Genomic DNA, 19,876 nt, shown 5'->3' on the forward strand with positions numbered 1-19,876 from the left:
GAATTATTTTCTTAGTGGTTGCCTAGGGGATTACAATTAACACATTAACTTCAACAGTCCAGTTCAGATTAGTATGGACTTGATTTCACTGGTACACAAAAATTTAGCTCATATGTACCTTCTGTTGAAACTCAGTCATTTTTCTTAAATAAAGTGCATTCCAGATTGCTACCGAACCCTGGCTTATTTCCAGAGTTCAGTAATAGTTGGTACTGACAATTTTCCCCAGTGTTCGCATGGCTTTATGGAGGAGAGGCTTTTCGGATACCCCAGTCTAACAATTTTACTAATGCCATTTAAGTTGATTTTTGCATGCTATAATCCGTGACTATTTTTATCATTTTTCTTGGTTCTAAGATGCTCGTATTCATTGAGCTTCATTAAGTGCCTGGCATTGTGCTGGCACTTAATCATGAGCTATTTAATCTTACGCCTACTGTTCCTGCCGCTGCCCCTCCCCCTCCCCAACACTGCTGCTAATAATACAGTGCGTTCTGCTACACTCTGCATCTCCTAATGTGAGTCATCGTATATCAGGGAATGGTGCCACTATGCCATGAATCAAGCTAGTTCGTATGTGATTTTCCTCCATAAGGAGAGCCAGAATAGGGGAGTGCAGTTAACCACCTTCAGTAGGAAAGAAGTCCCTCAGTTTGCTCTGGCTGCTGCAAGAGCCTTTGGGATTTATTTAGGAAAATTTTAAAGACACACCTGCATGTAGAGGGCCCTCCCTGGGGAGTGACAAGTGCTCGGCCTGTGGCCGGTCACATTGCGTCCAGTGCCCTTGGTGAGGGCTCCCACTGTCTCAGGGTTCCCCTTCCACCCGCACTGAATACACACCTACCCCGATCTTGTTCAGGGCATTTAACTTGGATCAGTGTGCACTTGTTTTCTGCTGTTTTTCATCATGTGCAATAGCGTCCACACTAGCCTCCTAGTACACTTAGTTACCTACCCTCTGGTGCCAGTTGCAGTTTGTCTTGTTATTGTTAAATGCACCATTTAAAAAGCAGAGGTTTTGTTGTTGCTTGTGAGTTTTGTGTTACCAAGGCCTTTCTTACTGTAGTGTTCTATGGCTGTGTTTCTAGGTAAAAGTTTGTGAAAGCAATGCAATTTATGTTTTCTTAAGGTGCAGAGATGGAACTCCATAAGATTGAACTTAGTATGATCCAGTATAAAGAGCAGACATCTTTGAAGTCAGATCTGAGTTTGTTTGGGTTTTGACTCTGTAATTTGATAGCTCTGTGGTTTTGGCTTAGTTCAGGTTTCCCATTTGTAAAATGGGGATAATAGAGTGGTTATGAGGATTCAGTGGAATACAGTCCATAACGTCTATACAGCAGCAGGCACAGCTTAGACACTCAACACATCCTGGTGTCTTCCTTTCTCTTTCAGGTCCAAATGTTTACAGATGGGAGGGACACTGACTCTGGCCACCTGTGTCAGAGCTTTGCTCTGGTCTATTCGCTCCCTAATATTTGTTTAAAAGTTAGTTTTATTGAAATATATTTTATCTACCATAAACTTCAGCTATTTTTGAAGTGTACAATTCAGTGGTGTTTAGTATATTCGCAGAACTGTGTAACCATCATCACAGTCTAATTTTTAGAACATGTCAACACCCCAGAAAGAAGCCCTGTACCCACTAGCAACCATCCCCATCCCCAGACACCCTGGTTTTGGATGGCCTGCCCCAGCCCTCTTTTCCCCTAAGCTCTGCAGATTTTGTGGAATGCATGTATTTTGTTAACAGAGCGGCATGTGTTTGGTCTGGGCATCTGCCCTCATCACTGAAAGTGTTCTCTCTAAGGTCACCATGACCTTCTCATTTCCAGATCAAACCAGCGCTGTGGCCCTTATCTTATTTGCCCCTTCATGGCATTGACACAGTTGGCTGCTTTTTCTTTGTTTGTGCCCTTGTGTGGTTGTTCTATCTCCATCTACTCAGCTGGTTCATCGTATTTAAACATGGGTGTTCCCAAAGGTTCCCTCTCTAACTTCCTTCTGGTGCTAGGCAGGCTTATTCTTTTGTATGTTTGTATGGCATCATTTTTAATGTCTTTAATTCTTGTTACCAATTTGCTCTCCTACTGGGAACTTATATATACCTGTTTCTTTACCTCTCTAGCAACTTTGTTTTGCTTTTTAAACTTGTTTTTCTGTATTTAATAACTATTTCTTAGCCTTTATGATTATTTACTTTGTAGGATTTTTTTAGTCATTTGTTAGGCTAATTCCCAGGTGTTCATATTGTTTGTATTTCCTCTTCAATTCCTGTTCCTAGTTCTTTTTTCTAGTCTGTGTAGATATTTGTGTGTGATATATGTTTTGAGAACTAAATCTTTACCTATCTTAGTGATAAGTGTTTTTATGATTCAGTTTTTTTGTGTCAGTTTTTTATTGAGTAAAATATTTTAAAAGTGAATTTCAAATTAAATTCTAATTACTTCTCGACAGAAGTAATCTTTTCAGTGATCTAATTTTCAAAAATATTCACCAGGCCCTTACAGAAACACTCCGTGGAGCACTGCCCCGCAGTGCAGCTCAGAACATCCATTGTGCCCCTTTTTAGGAAGGTGAAGGGAAAATGAGTCAGGAGAGAGTGCTGAAGAGAGACTTCATAAATACCTTCTCAAGACCTTGAAATCCAGGACCTAAAATAAATCTTCGGTTCATGTGGGAAATTGTATTACTCATACCCTTAGGGAATAGCTTCTAATTTTAATTGAATTCTATACTTTAATTGAATTTAATTCTATACTTAATTTGTTTGAAATTTTAGGTTTTTTAAGAATGCTGTCATTGAATGAAAGGCTGCAGTCCTGAACACAAGACTGTCGTCTACCCTGCCCCACCTTTTCTAAACTTCTCCCCCCAGCAGGAGAGTCGGTGGGGTCTGTGGAGTCGTGTCAGGGTCTGGGGCTGTGTGCCTGGCTCTCTCCTTCACAGATGCCCGACTCCTCCTGCTCACTCCTCAGACGGCATTCATTATACATCCTGTGTCTTGTCGAGGCGTCAGGTGGAAAAGAGCTGGCATCTTGCAGCATTTCCAGCGTGTGTATAAGAGTTTCTTTAAATGTTTAGACAAGCATGTATCTGCCTCCTTTGTTTGCCTAAATAAGTCAAAACAAGCCAGGTAACAGTTCTTATTTCTTGGTACTTATGGAAGTTTCCCCAGAACTTAGAAATACATTCTTTAAGTTTCATAGCGTACCTGTAATTCCCCTGTTGGAGCTTTGCTTTTACAAACCAGGAGGTATGTTTTCACCTGCTTCCCTGTCTGTCATCAAGTAGGTAGTCTGAGCCTTGGCTGAGCTTCCTGCAGCTGGTGAAGCTTCATGTGGATCTCTGCTCCTAGCGGGTGAGGTGCAGTGTTGGTTGCAAGAGCAGAGAGGCCAGCAGTGCTCAGGGTCTGAGGCAGGGTGCTGGCGGCATGTGGAGAAAGGCGCTCGTTCCCGCTACTGCGGTTCAGCTGTCTACCTGTGAAAAGGGGGATTAACTGGAGCCTCAGGACAACCCTCACAGGGCAGAGACTACTGTAGTGCTGTATACTGGGTATGTACTAATATATTCCTAAACATAGCTTCTTACTGAAGTATTCTTTGAGATATACCAAATCCTTGTTTGTACAGATGCCTTGTTTTAAATTTGCTGCATGGAGTGATAAGAACTTAGTTTCTGTGGAAATTAAGATCAGAATTATGTACTGCTTGCGGGTACTTCTAGGTGCTTTTTGCATAGAAGCCTTTGCTGTTGTTTAGTTGTGATACAAACTATTAGTCACCTTTTTTTTTTCCCTTTCACACTGTCTGGAAACCACCCCCTGTTGTCTTTCTAGATGCCCTGGAGCTTCTCATCGGAGAGCTGCCCTAGAGAAACGGAAAACTAGTAAGACTCAGATAGAGATCGAGAATGAAAATGGAACCACTGTCATAGACCTTCCAGCTGCTTTATCACCCGAAACGGACTGCTCAGGGCGGACCCTGACATCGGCATCCCTTCCGTCCTGGACGGAGGAGCCCGGCCTGGACAACCCCGCCTTTGAGGAGAGCCTGGCTGGGGACAGTACGTGCCGCCCCCGCCTCTGTTCTCCACCTTGTCTGAAATCAGGCGTTCCTTCCTTCCTTCCCACCTCTCCCCACTGCCCTCCCACATGTGTTGTTTTCCTCTTTAAACAGTTAACTTTGAGATATGGTTCACATACCACAGAAGTCACCCATTTAGGGGTACAGTTCTAACAGTTTGCAGCTTAGAAGCAGGACGTGGACTTTAGCCCGAGGAAGGGGACCTTTCCACTCCCTCTTATATTCAGTCCAAGATTCACTGGTTGTTAAACTGCTTCTTATTGTGTTTGTGTTCAAACATTTGCTTATCACTTCTTGACTAAGAAAACAATATCAAGAGCAACGAAAATAATGACCCCGATTAAGTGCCTCTTGTGTCAGGCTCCGTGCCAGACCCTCTCCATCTGCTAACTGACCCAAAACCTGTGTCAGTGGCGTGAGGAGGCTGTATCAGGGAGAGTCTGGAGAGTGCTCGGTCAGCATGTGCGGCCAGAGAAGGACTGGGGTGTCCCTGACACCGAGGCCACTCCTCTGCTGCGATGCTCTGGTGGCCCCCTCGACTCCCGCCCGCTAGGAAAGCCAATAGTCATAGCTCCTAGGCATAGCTTGGTGGTTGGCCCTGGGTATTTACTTTTAAATACTTAAATTAAATTACTTTTAAATATACTTTTCTTGAAGAAGTTCCTACAAATTCAGATTTTGCCCGCAATAGCCATAACCCATTTTTAAGACGCTCCCTTTCTCAGGGCCTGTATGACTTCCCTCTTACCCCTGTGGTTACCACATACCAGAACTGTCTTTTCTTTATACTACTGTGCACTGTTGAGATTTGTTCCACCCTCCAGGGGCTTCCTTCATAGCTCAGTTGGTAAAGAATCTTCCTGCAATGCAGGAGACCCCGCTTCAGTTCCTGGGTCAGGAAGATCTGCTGGAGAAGGGATAGGCTACCCACTCCAGTATTCTTGGGCTCCCCTTATGGCTCAGCTGGTAAAGAATCTGCCTGCAATGCGGGAGACCTGGGTTCGATCCCGGGGTTGGGAAGACTCCCTGGAGAAGGGAAAGGCAACCCACTCCAGTATTCTGGCCTATACAGTCCATGGGGTCACAGAGTCGGACACAAGTGAGTGACTTTCACACATACCACCCTCCAGACTATCTCATCAGTTAGGATGAGGTGATGTTCTCTTAGTACAGTTTCCAGATCTCTGTGTCACCCCTCATGATCTGATACATAGTAGCTGGTTGCAATAATTTACTGATCACCTTTAGGAGAAGAAATGTTTAGATAATCTTAACACACAGATATTGTTTGTCATTCTGTTTTCTTATCCAGTGGTATTGCATAGCTGTTAATGTAATATGACTTCTTTGCCTGAAGATAATCAACATATAAAATGTTGTTTCTCTTTCCATCTATTTTTCTCTCACTTTTAACTTGGCAGCCACACCACAACCACTTAGCTTACCAGAAGGTGAAATCACCACCATCGAAATCCACCGGTCTAATCCTTTTATTCGGCTAGGAATTAGTATTGTGGGTGGCAATGAAACGCCACTGATTAACATTGTCATCCAGGAAGTCTACCGCGATGGGGTGATCGCCAAAGACGGACGCCTCCTTGCTGGGGACCAGATTCTTCAGGTACTTGTTTTAATTCCTCTGTCAACTTGGCGCTTTCTCGTTCTTACTCATGAGATTAGAACAACATTGTGGTACTGTGGGACCTGAGTTGTATGTAAGTAAGTTTTGCTGTTTTTATATGCAAAGTGTGTCAGAATTTGTTAGCAATTTCTCCCCTTTCCCAAGAGCTGGCTTAGGACAGGTGGTGTTTTCTTAGCCTTAAGCCTGAGGGGAGGGGGAGATGAGGCTTCTGTGTGGGATGAAGTTCCAGCCTGGCCCACTGTGCTGGCTTGTCCACCTTCGTCCTTCCAGTTCTGCTTAGCCTTTCTCCCCTCTCCTTTGTGAGCCACTGACCACCTTCATTGCTCCATTTATTACTTGGCACATCAGGACAGTGCACTGTGTAAGTGGACTTGTCTTTTCTGTGTGACCGCAGCCACCCTGATGGAGTGGCTGTGGCTGTAACATCCTGCCAGGCATAGCCACCTCCTTTATTGAAGTAAACCTGGAACCTCTAGGAATTTCCCCACCCCTAGGTGTATGCTGCCCCTCAGGTATGTTATCCCCACTATAACGCTTGGACCCCAAACCCTTAGTGTGGCTGATACAGACGGAACTTTCCAGCAGGGTTTTGTTAGAAATACTAAGAAGAAACAGGGTACAGGAAGCGTCACCAGTCCTGGTTATATAAACTCAGCTTCTTGACTGTGCAGTGTTTACCAGTAAGCTCATTCTTCACTGCACAGCTGTGATTGCTCTCACCTTATGACATTAGTCTCTAGCTGTACGAGGCTGGCAAAACCTGTGGGTACCTCACCTGTACTCCCAGGCTGGGTCTGCGGGTTGCCCCCACATCCTGACACGCGGGCGGTTCAGGAAAAGAAAAGAGCCCAGCTGCCCTTTTCTGCAGCTCATATATTGTCTTATTTTGGTCCCATTTTCTCCAACTGCCAGCCATTCTGTTAATAAGTGTACATGGGTTTTTCTGTTTACTTTTTTGCCAATAGTGATATACTAGCATTAGGTATTCTTTTTCTAAATTTTAAAGGTAAAAATAAGTACTTTGTTTTCATTTGAATTTGTTTGATTACAACTGAGGTTAAATAGTTTTTTAGGCTTTGTTAGCTAATATAGTTGGGCAGTAGACTTTTTACTCCTCTGTTTTAGTGAATTGTGTTAGGTAATATAACTGAATCCTTATAACTCAACATTACAGTTATCTGAAATTATTGACTATATTTTTTGAAAATTTACTCAAAGCTATATACATTTTACATTATAGAAATTCCAAGGCTCTGTTGTTTATGGAGGCATAATTCTAATAACTCTAGTGATAGTCATCTGAAATCCAGTTTAATGATTCAAATTGGTAACAAAAGTATGAACATATAACCTGATTAATAAATTCAAAAGGATCTCTGCTACTGTGGGCCCTGACTTCTGCTTAGCCTCTTGGCTGGTTGTGCTGGAACCAGTAAGTAAAGCCACACCCCTCACCCACATGTGGAGTATTAATGGTCACTCAGAAGTGAATACTGGGAAAGGAGGCTGCTTGGAATTTGTTACTATCTGGTTATCTCCATCTTTGTATGAGCTACATAAATAATACATGGAGCCCAATTTGAAAATACACGAGAGTTGTGAAGATGGTATATTTATAGAGCAAAGAGCTCTAAGCCTGTGCTTTTATTTTAGCAAACTATTTGCAGCAACAGGTGTGGCTTTGGTTTTCCCACATTAAACACACACCTTCTTCTGCTACATAGATTCTTTGACTAGGAGACCCATATACCTTCAGGGCCTTTTGTGATGCAGTCTTTGGAGCAGTTGAAAGAAAAAAAGTACTGCTGGTATAAATTACATCAGTGTCACAATGAAAGATAATACAACTTTTAAGAGCATTATGAAGAATGAGTGTTCTCAGTTGGAGTTATCATCAATGATTGAGGCATGTTCAGTTTTAAAGGAAAATAACTACAGCCATGTGTTGATTGAAAGTGAAGTGAAAGTGTGAGGCGCTTAGTTATGTCCAACTCTTTGTGACCCCATGGACTGTAGCCTGCCTGGCTCCTCTGTCCATGGGGTTCCCCAGAATACTGGAGTGGGTTGCCATGACCTTCTCCAGGGGATCTTCTCGACCCAGGGATCAAACTCGGGTCTCTTGCACTGCAGGCAGAGTCTTTACTGTCTGAGCCACCAGAGAAGAAGCCCCATGTGTTGATTACACTGGTACAAAGCACATTCAACCAAAATGGTAGAGTTTACTCTTCTGGCACTGCCTTTACAAAGCCTAGAAACAATAATTTATTTGGTCTCTTCTTTCTCTGCATTTTTCCAGCAACCACACATTCATGAGGGAAAACCTTTTTCCCTTGTGGGATATTCCACACCTACTGCTCAAGGCCAGTTAAGAGGCTATATGCTTTCACATGGCTACAACTGGGTTTCGGCCAGAGTCGTGTGATATCTGAATGCAAGAAAGACAAATGTGAGCTGAGAGCTAGGTGGCTGTTAGCTGAATAGACAGAAAGGATGGTTTTTGATTCATGGATCCATGGCTGACTAGTCTTTTTAGACACTGCTTCAATTATGTACTTGATCCCGTGTTATAAAGTGTTCTTATTGAGGGCTTGGGTGGCTACCAAATGCACAAAAAGCTCAGATTTGGGAGAACAGCAAGTTTGTGTACGATACCGATGAATTTGATTGACGTTTTAAAGACATCAACAGGCCAAAATCAACAAAATTTCAAGATAATAGTGTTCAGAACTATCAACTCTAGAGTAACAGGAAGTGGGGAGGCCTTGCTTCATGTAGATTAACATGAAAAAAATGTAAGGAGTTCAGGTGATCACACCTACCTCAGCCAGAGCCTGTCACTGCTATTCAGAGCCTTGTCCCCCTCGCTGTTGGCGTTGGGGTGGGAGCAGCTCTCACTGTGAAAAACACAAGAGCTGTGCTACTCTCCTCCCATTGGGTAAACAACTGGAACTGGGTGTATTTTCTTAGTGATGTTACATGTCCAAGGATCAGTCAACTGTACTTATTTCAGAGTTACAAAGTTTAAGTGTTCTGTGAGTACTAAATTATGCTTATGTTTGTTAAATACGTTACACTTGTGAGCCAAAGAATTAGAGTGAAATTATGATTACCTGCTTTAAAGTAAGTCACTCATCTGAAATAAGATACATTTGGAATGTGCCAGTTTCCTTAAGTTTATTTTCTCTGACTTAAATGGATTTCATTTGATCAAGCAAACTTGTAATCCAGTAGACCTTCTGTTTCTGTTCGACTAGAGCTAGTCTTTCATCACCCCTTGTCATACCTGATGTTGACTAGTTAGGCTCATCCTGACTCGGTGGAGTGGATAGTGGTAAACACATTTTACACATGAGACACTCACTCAAACAAGCTCTGAAATCCACCACAGGTTATCCAGCTATCATTAAAGGCTGTGATCTGAAGTACCAATCTCTACATACTGCTCTTCAAGTTAATTTTGGAAAATCTGTCTTTTAGAATGTCTTTGTAAAGTGTTCTTTGTAAATAATGACTGTATATGTTTTTCACAAGGTTGGTCTCCTTTAGAAATGTTATACATTTCCACAACTTGGGAAAATAAGAGTCGTCCTAATGCTTTCTTCACAGGTCAACAACTACAACATCAGCAGTGTGTCACACAACTATGCCCGGGCCGTGCTGTCGCAGCCCTGCAGCACTCTGCAGCTCACCGTGCTTCGCGAGAGGCGCTTCGGAAGCCGCGCGCACGGCCACCCCGAGGGCAGCGCGCCCCGGGAGGAAGTCTTCCCAGTGGTGCTGCACAAGCGGGACTCTGCTGAGCAGCTAGGCATCAAACTCGTGCGCAGAACCGACGAGCCGGGGGTCTTCATCCTTGACCTGTTGGAAGGGGGGCTGGCGGCCCAGGATGGTCGGCTGAGCAGCAACGACCGGGTGCTGGCTATCAATGGCCACGACCTGAAGCACGGGACGCCTGAGCTGGCCGCCCAGATCATCCAGGTGAGCCCTGCCCGCGCCCACTGCGCTTGCCCAGTCTCCCCTTGGAGCTCAATGTGCGTTCCCAACAGCAGGTAACAGCGATTGGTCCGGGGTGGTGCAACGTCACCTCACCATCCAGCCAGGCCACCTAAATTCTTCCATACTGTCTAATCCATGCTAGTCCTGCCTCTTCCCAGCTGATCTACACCCCCATGACCTTCTAGGTGGGCTGTTTCTAAAGGCCCTTTGGTGCAGGTGGCCGGTGGTGGTGTCCACACTTCACATGTGGACTTGGGGGAGCAGCAAGACCCCAGGGGCTGTAGTCACCGAAGGTGCGACTCACCTAGTCTCTCCACTCCCCTGCACTTCTCAGTCCATAAAAATAGGGGAAGGTAACTTACTATTCAGAGTATCTCTATAGTGCCTTTTTAAAAAAATATAATATTCTCTGGAAGTAGGTTGTCATTATTAGAGAAAAGAAATGTGTTTTCAGTAACAGCATCAAAACAGATGAGTTAAAAACCAGAGATCTTTAGGTTCTAGGATGCCATGGCATCTGAGGGGGAGTGGGGAAGGGAGGGGGCTTCCCACAGCCTTACAGAAAGGTAAAGCAAAATGGGTTTTTTTAAGGAGGCACAACACATATTGCAGTGGAAACCAAGCATCTGTTAATTGAATATCTGAAATTAAGATAGGTTGATAGTCATGAAATATGTATATGTACATAGAATCAAATAACCGTGAGGTTTTAAGACTAAGAAAACCCAGGTTTTGCTCCCCCTTTGACCTACTCCCCCCCCTTTTTTTTTTCACTTTTTGGTTAAATGTAGCCTTCAGGAAACACTCACAGCCATACTGCACTGAGAGGAGTTTCAGGCATTGGTCTTATTTCATAGACTTCAAGCTTAAAGAAATCGAATGCCTTGACATTCCCTCACATCAGAGGCAGTACTCAGGGCACCAGGGGCTATACCTGTGGGTTGCATCAGCTGCTGCACTGCTGAGAACAGTTTATCTTGTGTGTGGGGGGGAAGTTAACCCAGTTTGGAAATTTGTTAAAGGAAATGAGTGAGTTGGATAGGCTTTTTGAAGTGAGAAGTCAGTTCAGTAAGATAGCCAAGAAGAGAGCAATATATATTGACTGTGTCTCAGGCAGTGTTATAAATTTCTAACCAAAATGTGGAAAATATAGTTACACAGGTAGAAAACACACTTAAAATTTTTCATCAGTAATACATTTATTTGGATTTTTATAATTTAAATAGTTACATCATATTTTGTGTTGTGATTTTTTTCCCCCAAGGCATAGAAAACTCAAGTTCCTCAATTTAAGTTTCTTTTTGAGAAAAATGAATGGGTTTGACCCCTGGGTTGGCAAGATCCCCTGGAGAATTCCATGGGCAGAGGAGCCTGGCAGGCTACAGTTCGTGTGGTCACAAAGAGTCAGACACAACTGAGCAACTTTCACTTTCATTAATCTTATTGAGGATTGTAAAAATAGATTCTGTGTCTAAAATGGAAATAAAATACCAAAGATAAAATATTGAAAATATGTTAAAATTGAATTTGCACTAAACACTGCAAGCGATGTCAACATTGTTTGGAGAACATCCTTACAAACTCCTGAGTGTATATGTCCACAGACAGACACACATTTATGCAACACATGCACTTACCTTGTAAGTTCTGAATTTGCAGCTTTGTGTCTGCAGTATGTTGTGAACATCCTAACTATGAAAGGAAGTGTAGAACTATGTCCTGATCTTCACCAGCTGGTTGACTCCGTCATCTCCTATTGACAGACTTGCATGTTTTGTTTTCATTGTAAAAGAAAGTTACCCTTCAAGAAGTCCTGGGGAGGAAGAACACCGTCTTGGGGAGGTGGACTGCTCTGCCTGGGTTGTTGGGGAGGGAGGTCTGGGGAGGGTCTGTCCCAGAGCTGTGTGTGTATTTCAGCGGCAGACACCTTGAACCACAAGCTCACAAGACCAGCTCCCTTCCTCCTACCACCAGGCACTTGCAGCCACCCCAGGCAAGGCGCTGGCACAGTGATGGGAAGTACTTGTGCTCTGCGAAATGAGAAACATCAGTAATGACTGGTGGCTGTGTCTGTATTTCCTCCAGGCCAGCGGGGAGAGGGTGAGTTTAACAATTGCCAGACCAGGGAAACCCCAGCCTGGAAGCACTGTCCGAGAAGCGGGAACTCAGAGCAGCAGCCAGCACCACGCACAGACGCTGCCTTACAGTAGACCCAGCTCGCATAAGGTGAGGTGCCTGCTCATGGTTCTGAATTCATCCACCCTCCAAGGATAAGTCATGACAAGCTGGTGACACTGGAATGAGGGCTGTGCGCTCCTGGAGAAGGTGCACAGAAGTGTTTGTGCAGTGTGTGTGTCCTGCCACCTTGGAGAGTGCCTGTCTCAGTCCCTCAGTCAGTAGTTTCTTGGTGGGGAAGGCCTCCTGCCAGGTGATTGAGAAGTAATTGTCCAGAAAAATCTTTGGTTTGTTTAGTTCTGTTTGAAAGTGGGACTTAACTTGCTCATTTAAATGAAAAGTTTACATAATTGAAAAGGCATAATGAAGACAGTGATTGACAGCCTGTACTTAGCAACTGTAGGTAGCTTGCCTAAAACAGAATTAGACATGTGAATATTAAACACATAACTCATAAATTTTGACAGCTACCTGTATAGCATATATAATTTTATCTGCTAGAACAGGAAGACTATTCTAGAATAGGAAGACTACCCTAAATCTTTTAAAAATTCCTGTATGTTTTATCCCTGCTTCTTCAGTATTTCACTGGTTTTATAACATATTCCAAGGTCTTTTACTTGTGCTGAGAATTTTGATACTGTCTCACTTAAGTTGCAGAAATTTAAAGAGGGTTTGTAGTTCCTTCTTGCTAAATGAGCTTCCACAGTCAATCTCTTTAAGTAAAATTAAATTTCTTTACTAAACAAAAACATCTGTTGGTCTGCTTAAAACCACAGGAAGTTCCCTGTGTGTTCAAATGACTTAGTGTAAGGAGAGTATTTGAGAGAATACTTACCTTTGGAATGTCACAGGGACCCTGAGAAAAGCACCCCTTAACAGCAGAAGTATTTTTGGCCTGTCAGGTGTATCTGATTTCCTAGCTTAAGTACAGACTTGTCACTGGTTTCTGGTTTAGTTAATACTTGTAAGAAATTGTACACACAGGCTCGTTCTCATTTCTGAACTGAAATTGAAGTATATGAAGGAAACCTGTAATTTCGCCTTCATGATGATGACTATGAAAAAGGACTTACTGTTTTTAATAGGAATTTCAAATAGTTGTTTCATACAGCTTGTCCTTGCTTTATGCATATAATGTATATTCCTAAAGAATCATAAGGCAAAAATAGATTACTGAATCAATTTTTGAATTTTACATCATTGAATTTTACGGTAATTTGAGATATGAGTGTCTGAACATAATTTTAAGACACTTAAAAAACTGTACTTGGTCATTCCAACATTCATATAGAAAACTCTGCTTATTTTATTTGGGGCAAATATTTTTTTCTCTTAACTCTCCTGTTAACTCTTATTGTCTTTAATGTTACATGACAACTGACCGATGCATTTGAAAAGACCCTGATGCTGAGAAAAATTGAAGGCGGGAGGAGAAGGGGATGACAGAGGATGAGATGGTTGGATGGCATCACCGACTCAATAGACAAGAGTTTGAATAAACTCCAGGAGTTGGTGATGGACAGGGAGGCCTGGCGTGCTGTGGTCCGTGGTGTCGCAGAGTCAGACATGACTGAGCAACTGAACTGAACTTACATGACAACATTTTAAATAGAATACGTTTAGTATTACTGTGTACTCTGCAAATCTGATTGGATAGAACAACCACATGAAATCTACTTTTAAGTGTTAGCTATTTACTACTAAAACACTACATTTGTTATATAAAATCCTGATTTGGAAAAAGGGTCTCCTAGGAAAGACAAACACAAATTCACCCAAAAAAAACCCGTTCAGATGATTATAATCATTGTAAAAATCACGGCATACATGAGCCTACTACTAGGCCTCTAAGTAGCTGCTTAGATAAACATTTGTATGATTTAGTACTTTAATTGAAGTATGCTGAGTATAATCTTTAAAGTTTCGTTTGGTTCCATTCCCAAGGAGAAATTGTATATCTGAGCCCTCTAGACAACTAAAATAACTAATTGATTAAATACCTGAAAGCCAAAATTGCTTGTAAATATACTCGACTACTGAATTTACAGGAGTTGTCTTAATAAAGTGGGTTTTGTCCATTTTTGAAGGATACTAAGATGGATTTCATACCTTTAAACAGGCTTAAGACATTTCCAAGTTTTCTACTAGGTCATAACAAAATAAGGTTCGTGACATTGTACAGGAGACAGGGATCAAGACCATCCCCATGGAAAAGAAATGCAAAAAAGCAAAATGGCTGTCTGGGGAGGCCTTACAAATAGTTGTGAAAAGAAGAGAGGCGAAAAGCAAAGATATAAGCATCTGAATGCAGAGTTCCAAAGAATAGCAAGAAGAGGATAAGAAAGCCTTCTTCAGCGATCAATGCAAAGAAATAGAGGAAAACAACAGAATGGGAAAGACTAGAGATCTCTTCAAGAAAATTAGAGAATCCAAGGGAACATTTCATGCAAAGATGGGCTTGATAAAGGACAGAAATTGTCTGGACCTAACAGAAGCAGAAGATATTAAGAGGTGGCAAGAATACACAGAATGTACAAAAAAGATCTTCACGACCCAGATAATCATGATGACGTGATCACTAATCTAGAGCCAGACATCTTGGAATGTGAAGTCAAGTGGGCCTTAGAAAGCATCACTACGAACAAAGCTAGTGGAGGTGATGGAATTCCAGTGGAGCTATTTCAAATGCTGAAAGATGATGCTATGAAAGTGCTGGACTCAATATGCCAGCAAGTTTGGAAAACTCAGCAGGGCCACAGGACTGGAAAAGGTCCGTTTTCATTCCAATCCCAAAGAAAGGCAATGGCAAAGAATGCTCAAACTACCGCACAATTGCACTCATCTCACATGCTAGTAAAGTAATGCTCAAAATTCTCCAAGCCAGACTTCAGCAATATGTGAACCATGAACTCCCTGATGTTCAAGCTGGTTTTAGAAAAGGCAGAGGAACCAGAGATCAATTTGCCAACATCCGCTGGATCATGGAAAAAGCAAGAGAGTTCCAGAAAACCATCTATTTCTGCTTTATTGACTATCCCAAAGCCTTTGACTGTGTGGATCACAATAAACTGTGGAAAATTCAGAAAGAGATGGGAATACCAGACCACCTGACCTGCCTCCTGAGAAATCTGTATGCAGGTGAGGAAGCAACAGTTAGAACTGGACGTGGAACAACAGACTGGTTCCAAATAGGAAAAGGAGTTCATCAAGGCTGTATATTGTCACCCTGCTTATTTAACTTCTATGCAGAGTACATCATGAGAAACGCTGGACTGGAAGAAACACAAGCTGGAATTAAGATTGCCAGGAGAAATATCAATAACCTCAGATATGCAGATGACACCACCGTTATGGCAGAAAGTGAAGAGGAGCTAAAAAGCCTCTTGATGAAAGTGAAAGAGGAGAGTGAAAAAGTTGGCTTAAAGCTCAACATTCAGAAAACGAAGATCATGGCATCCAGTCCCATCACTTCATGGGAAATAGATGGGGAAACAGTGGAAACAGTGTCAGACTTTATTTTGGGGAGCTTCAAAATCACTGCAGATGGTGAGTGCAGCCATGAAATTAAAAGATGCTTACTCCTTGGAAGAAAAGTTATGACCAACCTAGATAGCATATTCAAAAGCAGACAGTACTTTGCCAACAAAGGTCCGTCTAGTCAAGGCTATGGTTTTTCCTGTGGTCATGTATGGGTGTGAGAGTTGGACTGTGAAGAAGGCTGAGCACCGAAGAATTGATGCTTGTGAACTGTGGTGTTGGAGAAGACTCTTGAGAGTCCCTTAGACTGCAAGGAGATCCAACCAGTCCATTCTGAAGGAGATCAACCCTGGGATTTCTTTGGAAGGAATGATGCTAAAGCTGAAGCTCCAGTACTTTGGCCACCTCATGGGAAGAGTTGGCTCATTGGAAAAGATTCTGATGCTGGGAGGGATTGGGGGCAGGAGGAGAAGGAGACGACCCAGGATGAGATGGCTGGATGGCATCACGGACTCGATGGACGTGAGTCTGAGTGAACTCCAGGAGTTGGTGATGGACAGGGAGGCCTGGCGTGCTGCGATTCATGGGGTTGCAAAGAGTCGAACACGACTGAGTGACTGAACTGAACTGAACTGAGGAGTGCTAGGCAGTTCTTGCAAGTAGCTCCCTTAAATAAAATTTCAAGAGTTATATGTGTTCTAGGATCAGAGAAAGGGAGATGGGCCTGCAGTTTCAGGGGCTGGATTAACAGATATGTACATGTCAGTGCTTTCAAATCATGTCATTAAAGGAGTGCTACAATTCTGTAACCATAAACTCATATTTCTGTTGTTAATAATGTTAATTCTTATCTGCATTTTCTCATAGTTGATAAGTGTTGGAAACCTTCTTACGTTAGCTTTCCCTGTGGGACGGTAGTGGTGTGGTGTGGGTGCACATCATATGTGCACATGTTCATATATTTCCATCTGCTCAAGTGTCTGTGCAGGGGCTTAAAGACCTGTATGATTTGGGACAAGTTACGAGAGCTGAGCTTTCCTCATCTATAAAAGGGGGGCGCCAATAGTACACTTATTTTGAAGACCACAGTGAGGATTAAATTAAATAATGTACATAGTGCTCCCCTGCTGGCTCAGTGGTAAAGAATCTGCCTGCTAATGCAGGAGACATGGGTTTGATCCCTGATCTGAGAAGATCCCATGTGCCACTAAGCCCGTGTACCACAGCTGTTGAGCCTGTGCTCTGCAACAAGAGAAACCACCACAATGAGAAGCTCCTGCACCATAATGAAGAGTAGCCCCCACTTGCCACAACTAAAGAAAAGCCTGTGTAGCAGTGAAGACCCAGCACAGCCAAAAACAAGTAAACTTTAAAAATACTGCATAAAAGCCATGAGCTTTGCACATAGTAAGCCTTCAGTATTGTTTTAATATTCCTATTATATATGTACCTTGATTTTATTGAATTCTATTTTCAAAAGAAAACTGGTTATTAAGAGTATCTCAGTAATAAGTAACAGTAACAGATGTCAATAAAAATAGCTTTTCCTTGAGAATATAGTTTGTTGGGGATTTATTTCCCTGTCATTAACTTCAAAAATTCAATTATTTTATATCCTTTTAGTTTTTCGTAAAACATTTGAAGGTAGATTTGCATCTCCTTCATGACCGAGTGCTCTGATAACCTTTGTAAGTCAGAATCAGAAGATAAGTATGTAGCTTTTTTGTTTTTGGCAGTTAGTAAAATCCATACTTTAATACTACTGTCAACTTTTCTCTCGAAGAATATAAGAGAAAAATGGAAGTAAAATTAATTGGCTTCTCTTCAGGATCTTAAAATTCAAGTGCATTATTTACTTTTGTAGATTGATCCGATCTGGGAGCTCATGGTAACTATATACAAATGATGAGCTTGTTTTACTTGGACTTGCCTGTGTCAGCAGCCCTGAGTGTTTCAGTTACATGTAGTCATGTGAAGAGACAGTAGTCCAGAGTTTGCAGTTGTGATCCACAGGGTTCCTGTGCCTGTGAAGAACTGTGTATTACTTTCAATTCTATAGTGATTTTTTTTAATGCCTTTATAATTGCCATGTAAGTTTCTACTTCAGCTGTCTTTACTTTGCCTATTTATATTATTCATTATCCAATAAGTTTTTCTTCTCACATTTAGGATATTGCCCAGTGTGTTACATGCCAAGAAAAACACATTACTATAAAGAAAGAACCACATGAGTCGCTTGGGATGACAGTAGCTGGAGGCCGAGGAAGTAAGAGTGGGGAGCTGCCTATCTTTGTGACCAGTGTTCCACCTCATGGCTGCCTTGCACGTGATGGCAGAATCAAGAGAGGTAAGCTAGGGGCTTGGACAGTTTCACCACATCTCTCAAATTCAGCTCACATTATTACAAATAAGAATATCTAACAAAGTTTACTATTAAGCATAGCTTCTTAAAATATCCCTTGCATCAAGAATCCTGAGCTCTGGGATCTAATGCCTGATGATCTGAGATGGAACTGATGTAATAATAGAAATAAAGTGCATAGTAAATGTAATGTGCTTGAATCATCCCCCGCCCCCAATCCCAGTGGAAAAATTGTCTTGCATGAAACTGGTCCCTGGTGCCAGAAAGACTGGGGACCACTGCTTTACATATGGAAGCATAAAGCCTCTATAAGGTTAGGAAAATTCCTAAGTAAAGGGAAATTGCTGGAGCTTAATAATGGTTCTGTTACTTTCTAACTGTTACTCAGACTGTTGGGTTACTTTTATGTTGGAAAAGATCCGCTAAGAGGTTTATGTTCCCAGCATTATGGCAGACTAGATACTTGGAAAGATTCTCTCTCTTGATTTTACTAACTGCCAGCAGAAATACACTTCTGACTATTAAAGTGTCTAAGTAGGAGGAAGCTCACAGAAGAGGTTGAGCAGAAGATAAACTTAGTAAAAAGGTAGTGGTTTTAGGGATTAATTCATTAACAATTTCACAACTCCTATCAATACTACTAGAGAAGGAAATGGTAACCCACTCCTGTTTTCTTGCCTGGGAAATCCCATAGACAGAAGGAGCCTATAGTCCACGGGGGTCACAAGATTTCAACATGACTTAGCAACTAAACAGTCAATACTATATAATTTGTATGGGGGGTGGTAGTTGTAAAAATAGCATTCTCAATATATTTGGTTTGTTTCATATGGAAAAGTAAACCTTAAAAGCTATTTTCCAAAAGTGAAGTTGGAGCCCTACCTTACACCATATATAAAAATTAACTGATCCAAGACCTAAATGTAAGAGGTAAACTTTTAGAGGAAAACCAAATGTAAATCCTCATGGCTTTGATTAGGCAATAGATTAATCAATGGTTATCTTAGATATGATACCAAAAACACAAGCAGTAAAAACAAAAACAGTAGAAAAGATCAATGAAACTAAAAGCTTGTTCTTTGAAAATATGAACAAAATTGATAAACTTTTTTCCAGGCTCAGCAGGAAAAAATGGAGAGGGCCTAAATCAGTAAAATTAAAAATGAGAAAGACGTTAACAGCCAACACCACAGATATACAAATACAAAGGACTTTAGAGAGTACACTAGCAACTATAAGCCAATAAGATGGACAGCCTAGGAGAAATGGACAAATTCTTAAGAGAAGTACAATTTCCTGTGACTGAACCAGGGTGATATAGAAAATATGAACAGACTGATTACAGGTATTAAAATTGAATGTCAGAAAAAAACTCCCAATAAATAAAAGTCTGTTACCAAGTGACTTCATAGGAGAATTCTGTCAAACATTTAGACAAGAGTTAGGACCTGTTCTTCAGAAATTATTACAAATAACTGCAGAGGAAGAAACACTCCCAAACTCAGTATAGCCGCTGTCACCCTGATACTAAAACTAGACAAAAATACCACAAAAAAATAAAAATTACAGACCAGTGTCACTAATGAACATAGACTCAAAAGTCCTCAACAAAATACTAGCAATTTGAACCCAACAATACATTTAAAGGATCGTATACCATGATCAAGTGAGATTTATACCAGGGGTACAAGGATTTTTCAATATCTGCAAATCAGTCAGGGTGATACGCATTAACAAATTGAACGATAGAAACTATATGATCATCTCAATAAATGTAGAACAAACTTTTGACAAAATGTAACGTCGATTTATGATAAAAAAAAACTTTCCAGAAAATGAGCATAGGGGGAACCTACCTCAACATAATAAAGACCATATGTGACAGACCCAGAGCTAACAGATTCAGTGGTGAAAAGCTGGAAGCATTCTGTCTAAAATTAGGAACAAGACATGGTTGTCCACTCTTAGCATTTTTATTGAATATAGTTTTGAAAATCCAGGCTACAACAGTCTGATAGAAGGACTCTAAATTGGAAAAGAAGTAAAACTGTCACTTTTTGCAGATGACATATTAATATTTATAAAGTCCTAAACATGCTACCAGAAAACTACTGGAGTAGTTTTCAGTGAATTCAGTAG

At 41.6% G+C, this 19,876-nt stretch overlaps 1 protein-coding gene across 1 annotated transcript in view; it reads left to right on the forward strand.

The window, feature by feature from the left end:
* Positions 1-19,876, forward strand: part of LNX2 (ligand of numb-protein X 2) — an 88,560-nt gene that overhangs the window by 49,697 nt on the left and 18,987 nt on the right. The window contains exons 3-7 of the mRNA XM_069602246.1: positions 3,839-4,065; positions 5,507-5,706; positions 9,334-9,702; positions 11,806-11,946; positions 17,545-17,722. Coding sequence (XP_069458347.1) covers positions 3,839-4,065; positions 5,507-5,706; positions 9,334-9,702; positions 11,806-11,946; positions 17,545-17,722 — 1,115 coding nt within the window. The remainder of the gene's footprint in view (positions 1-3,838; positions 4,066-5,506; positions 5,707-9,333; positions 9,703-11,805; positions 11,947-17,544; positions 17,723-19,876) is intronic.

Source organism: Ovis canadensis, chromosome 10 (genome assembly GCF_042477335.2).
Source record: "Ovis canadensis isolate MfBH-ARS-UI-01 breed Bighorn chromosome 10, ARS-UI_OviCan_v2, whole genome shotgun sequence".
NCBI lineage: Eukaryota > Metazoa > Chordata > Mammalia > Artiodactyla > Bovidae > Ovis > Ovis canadensis.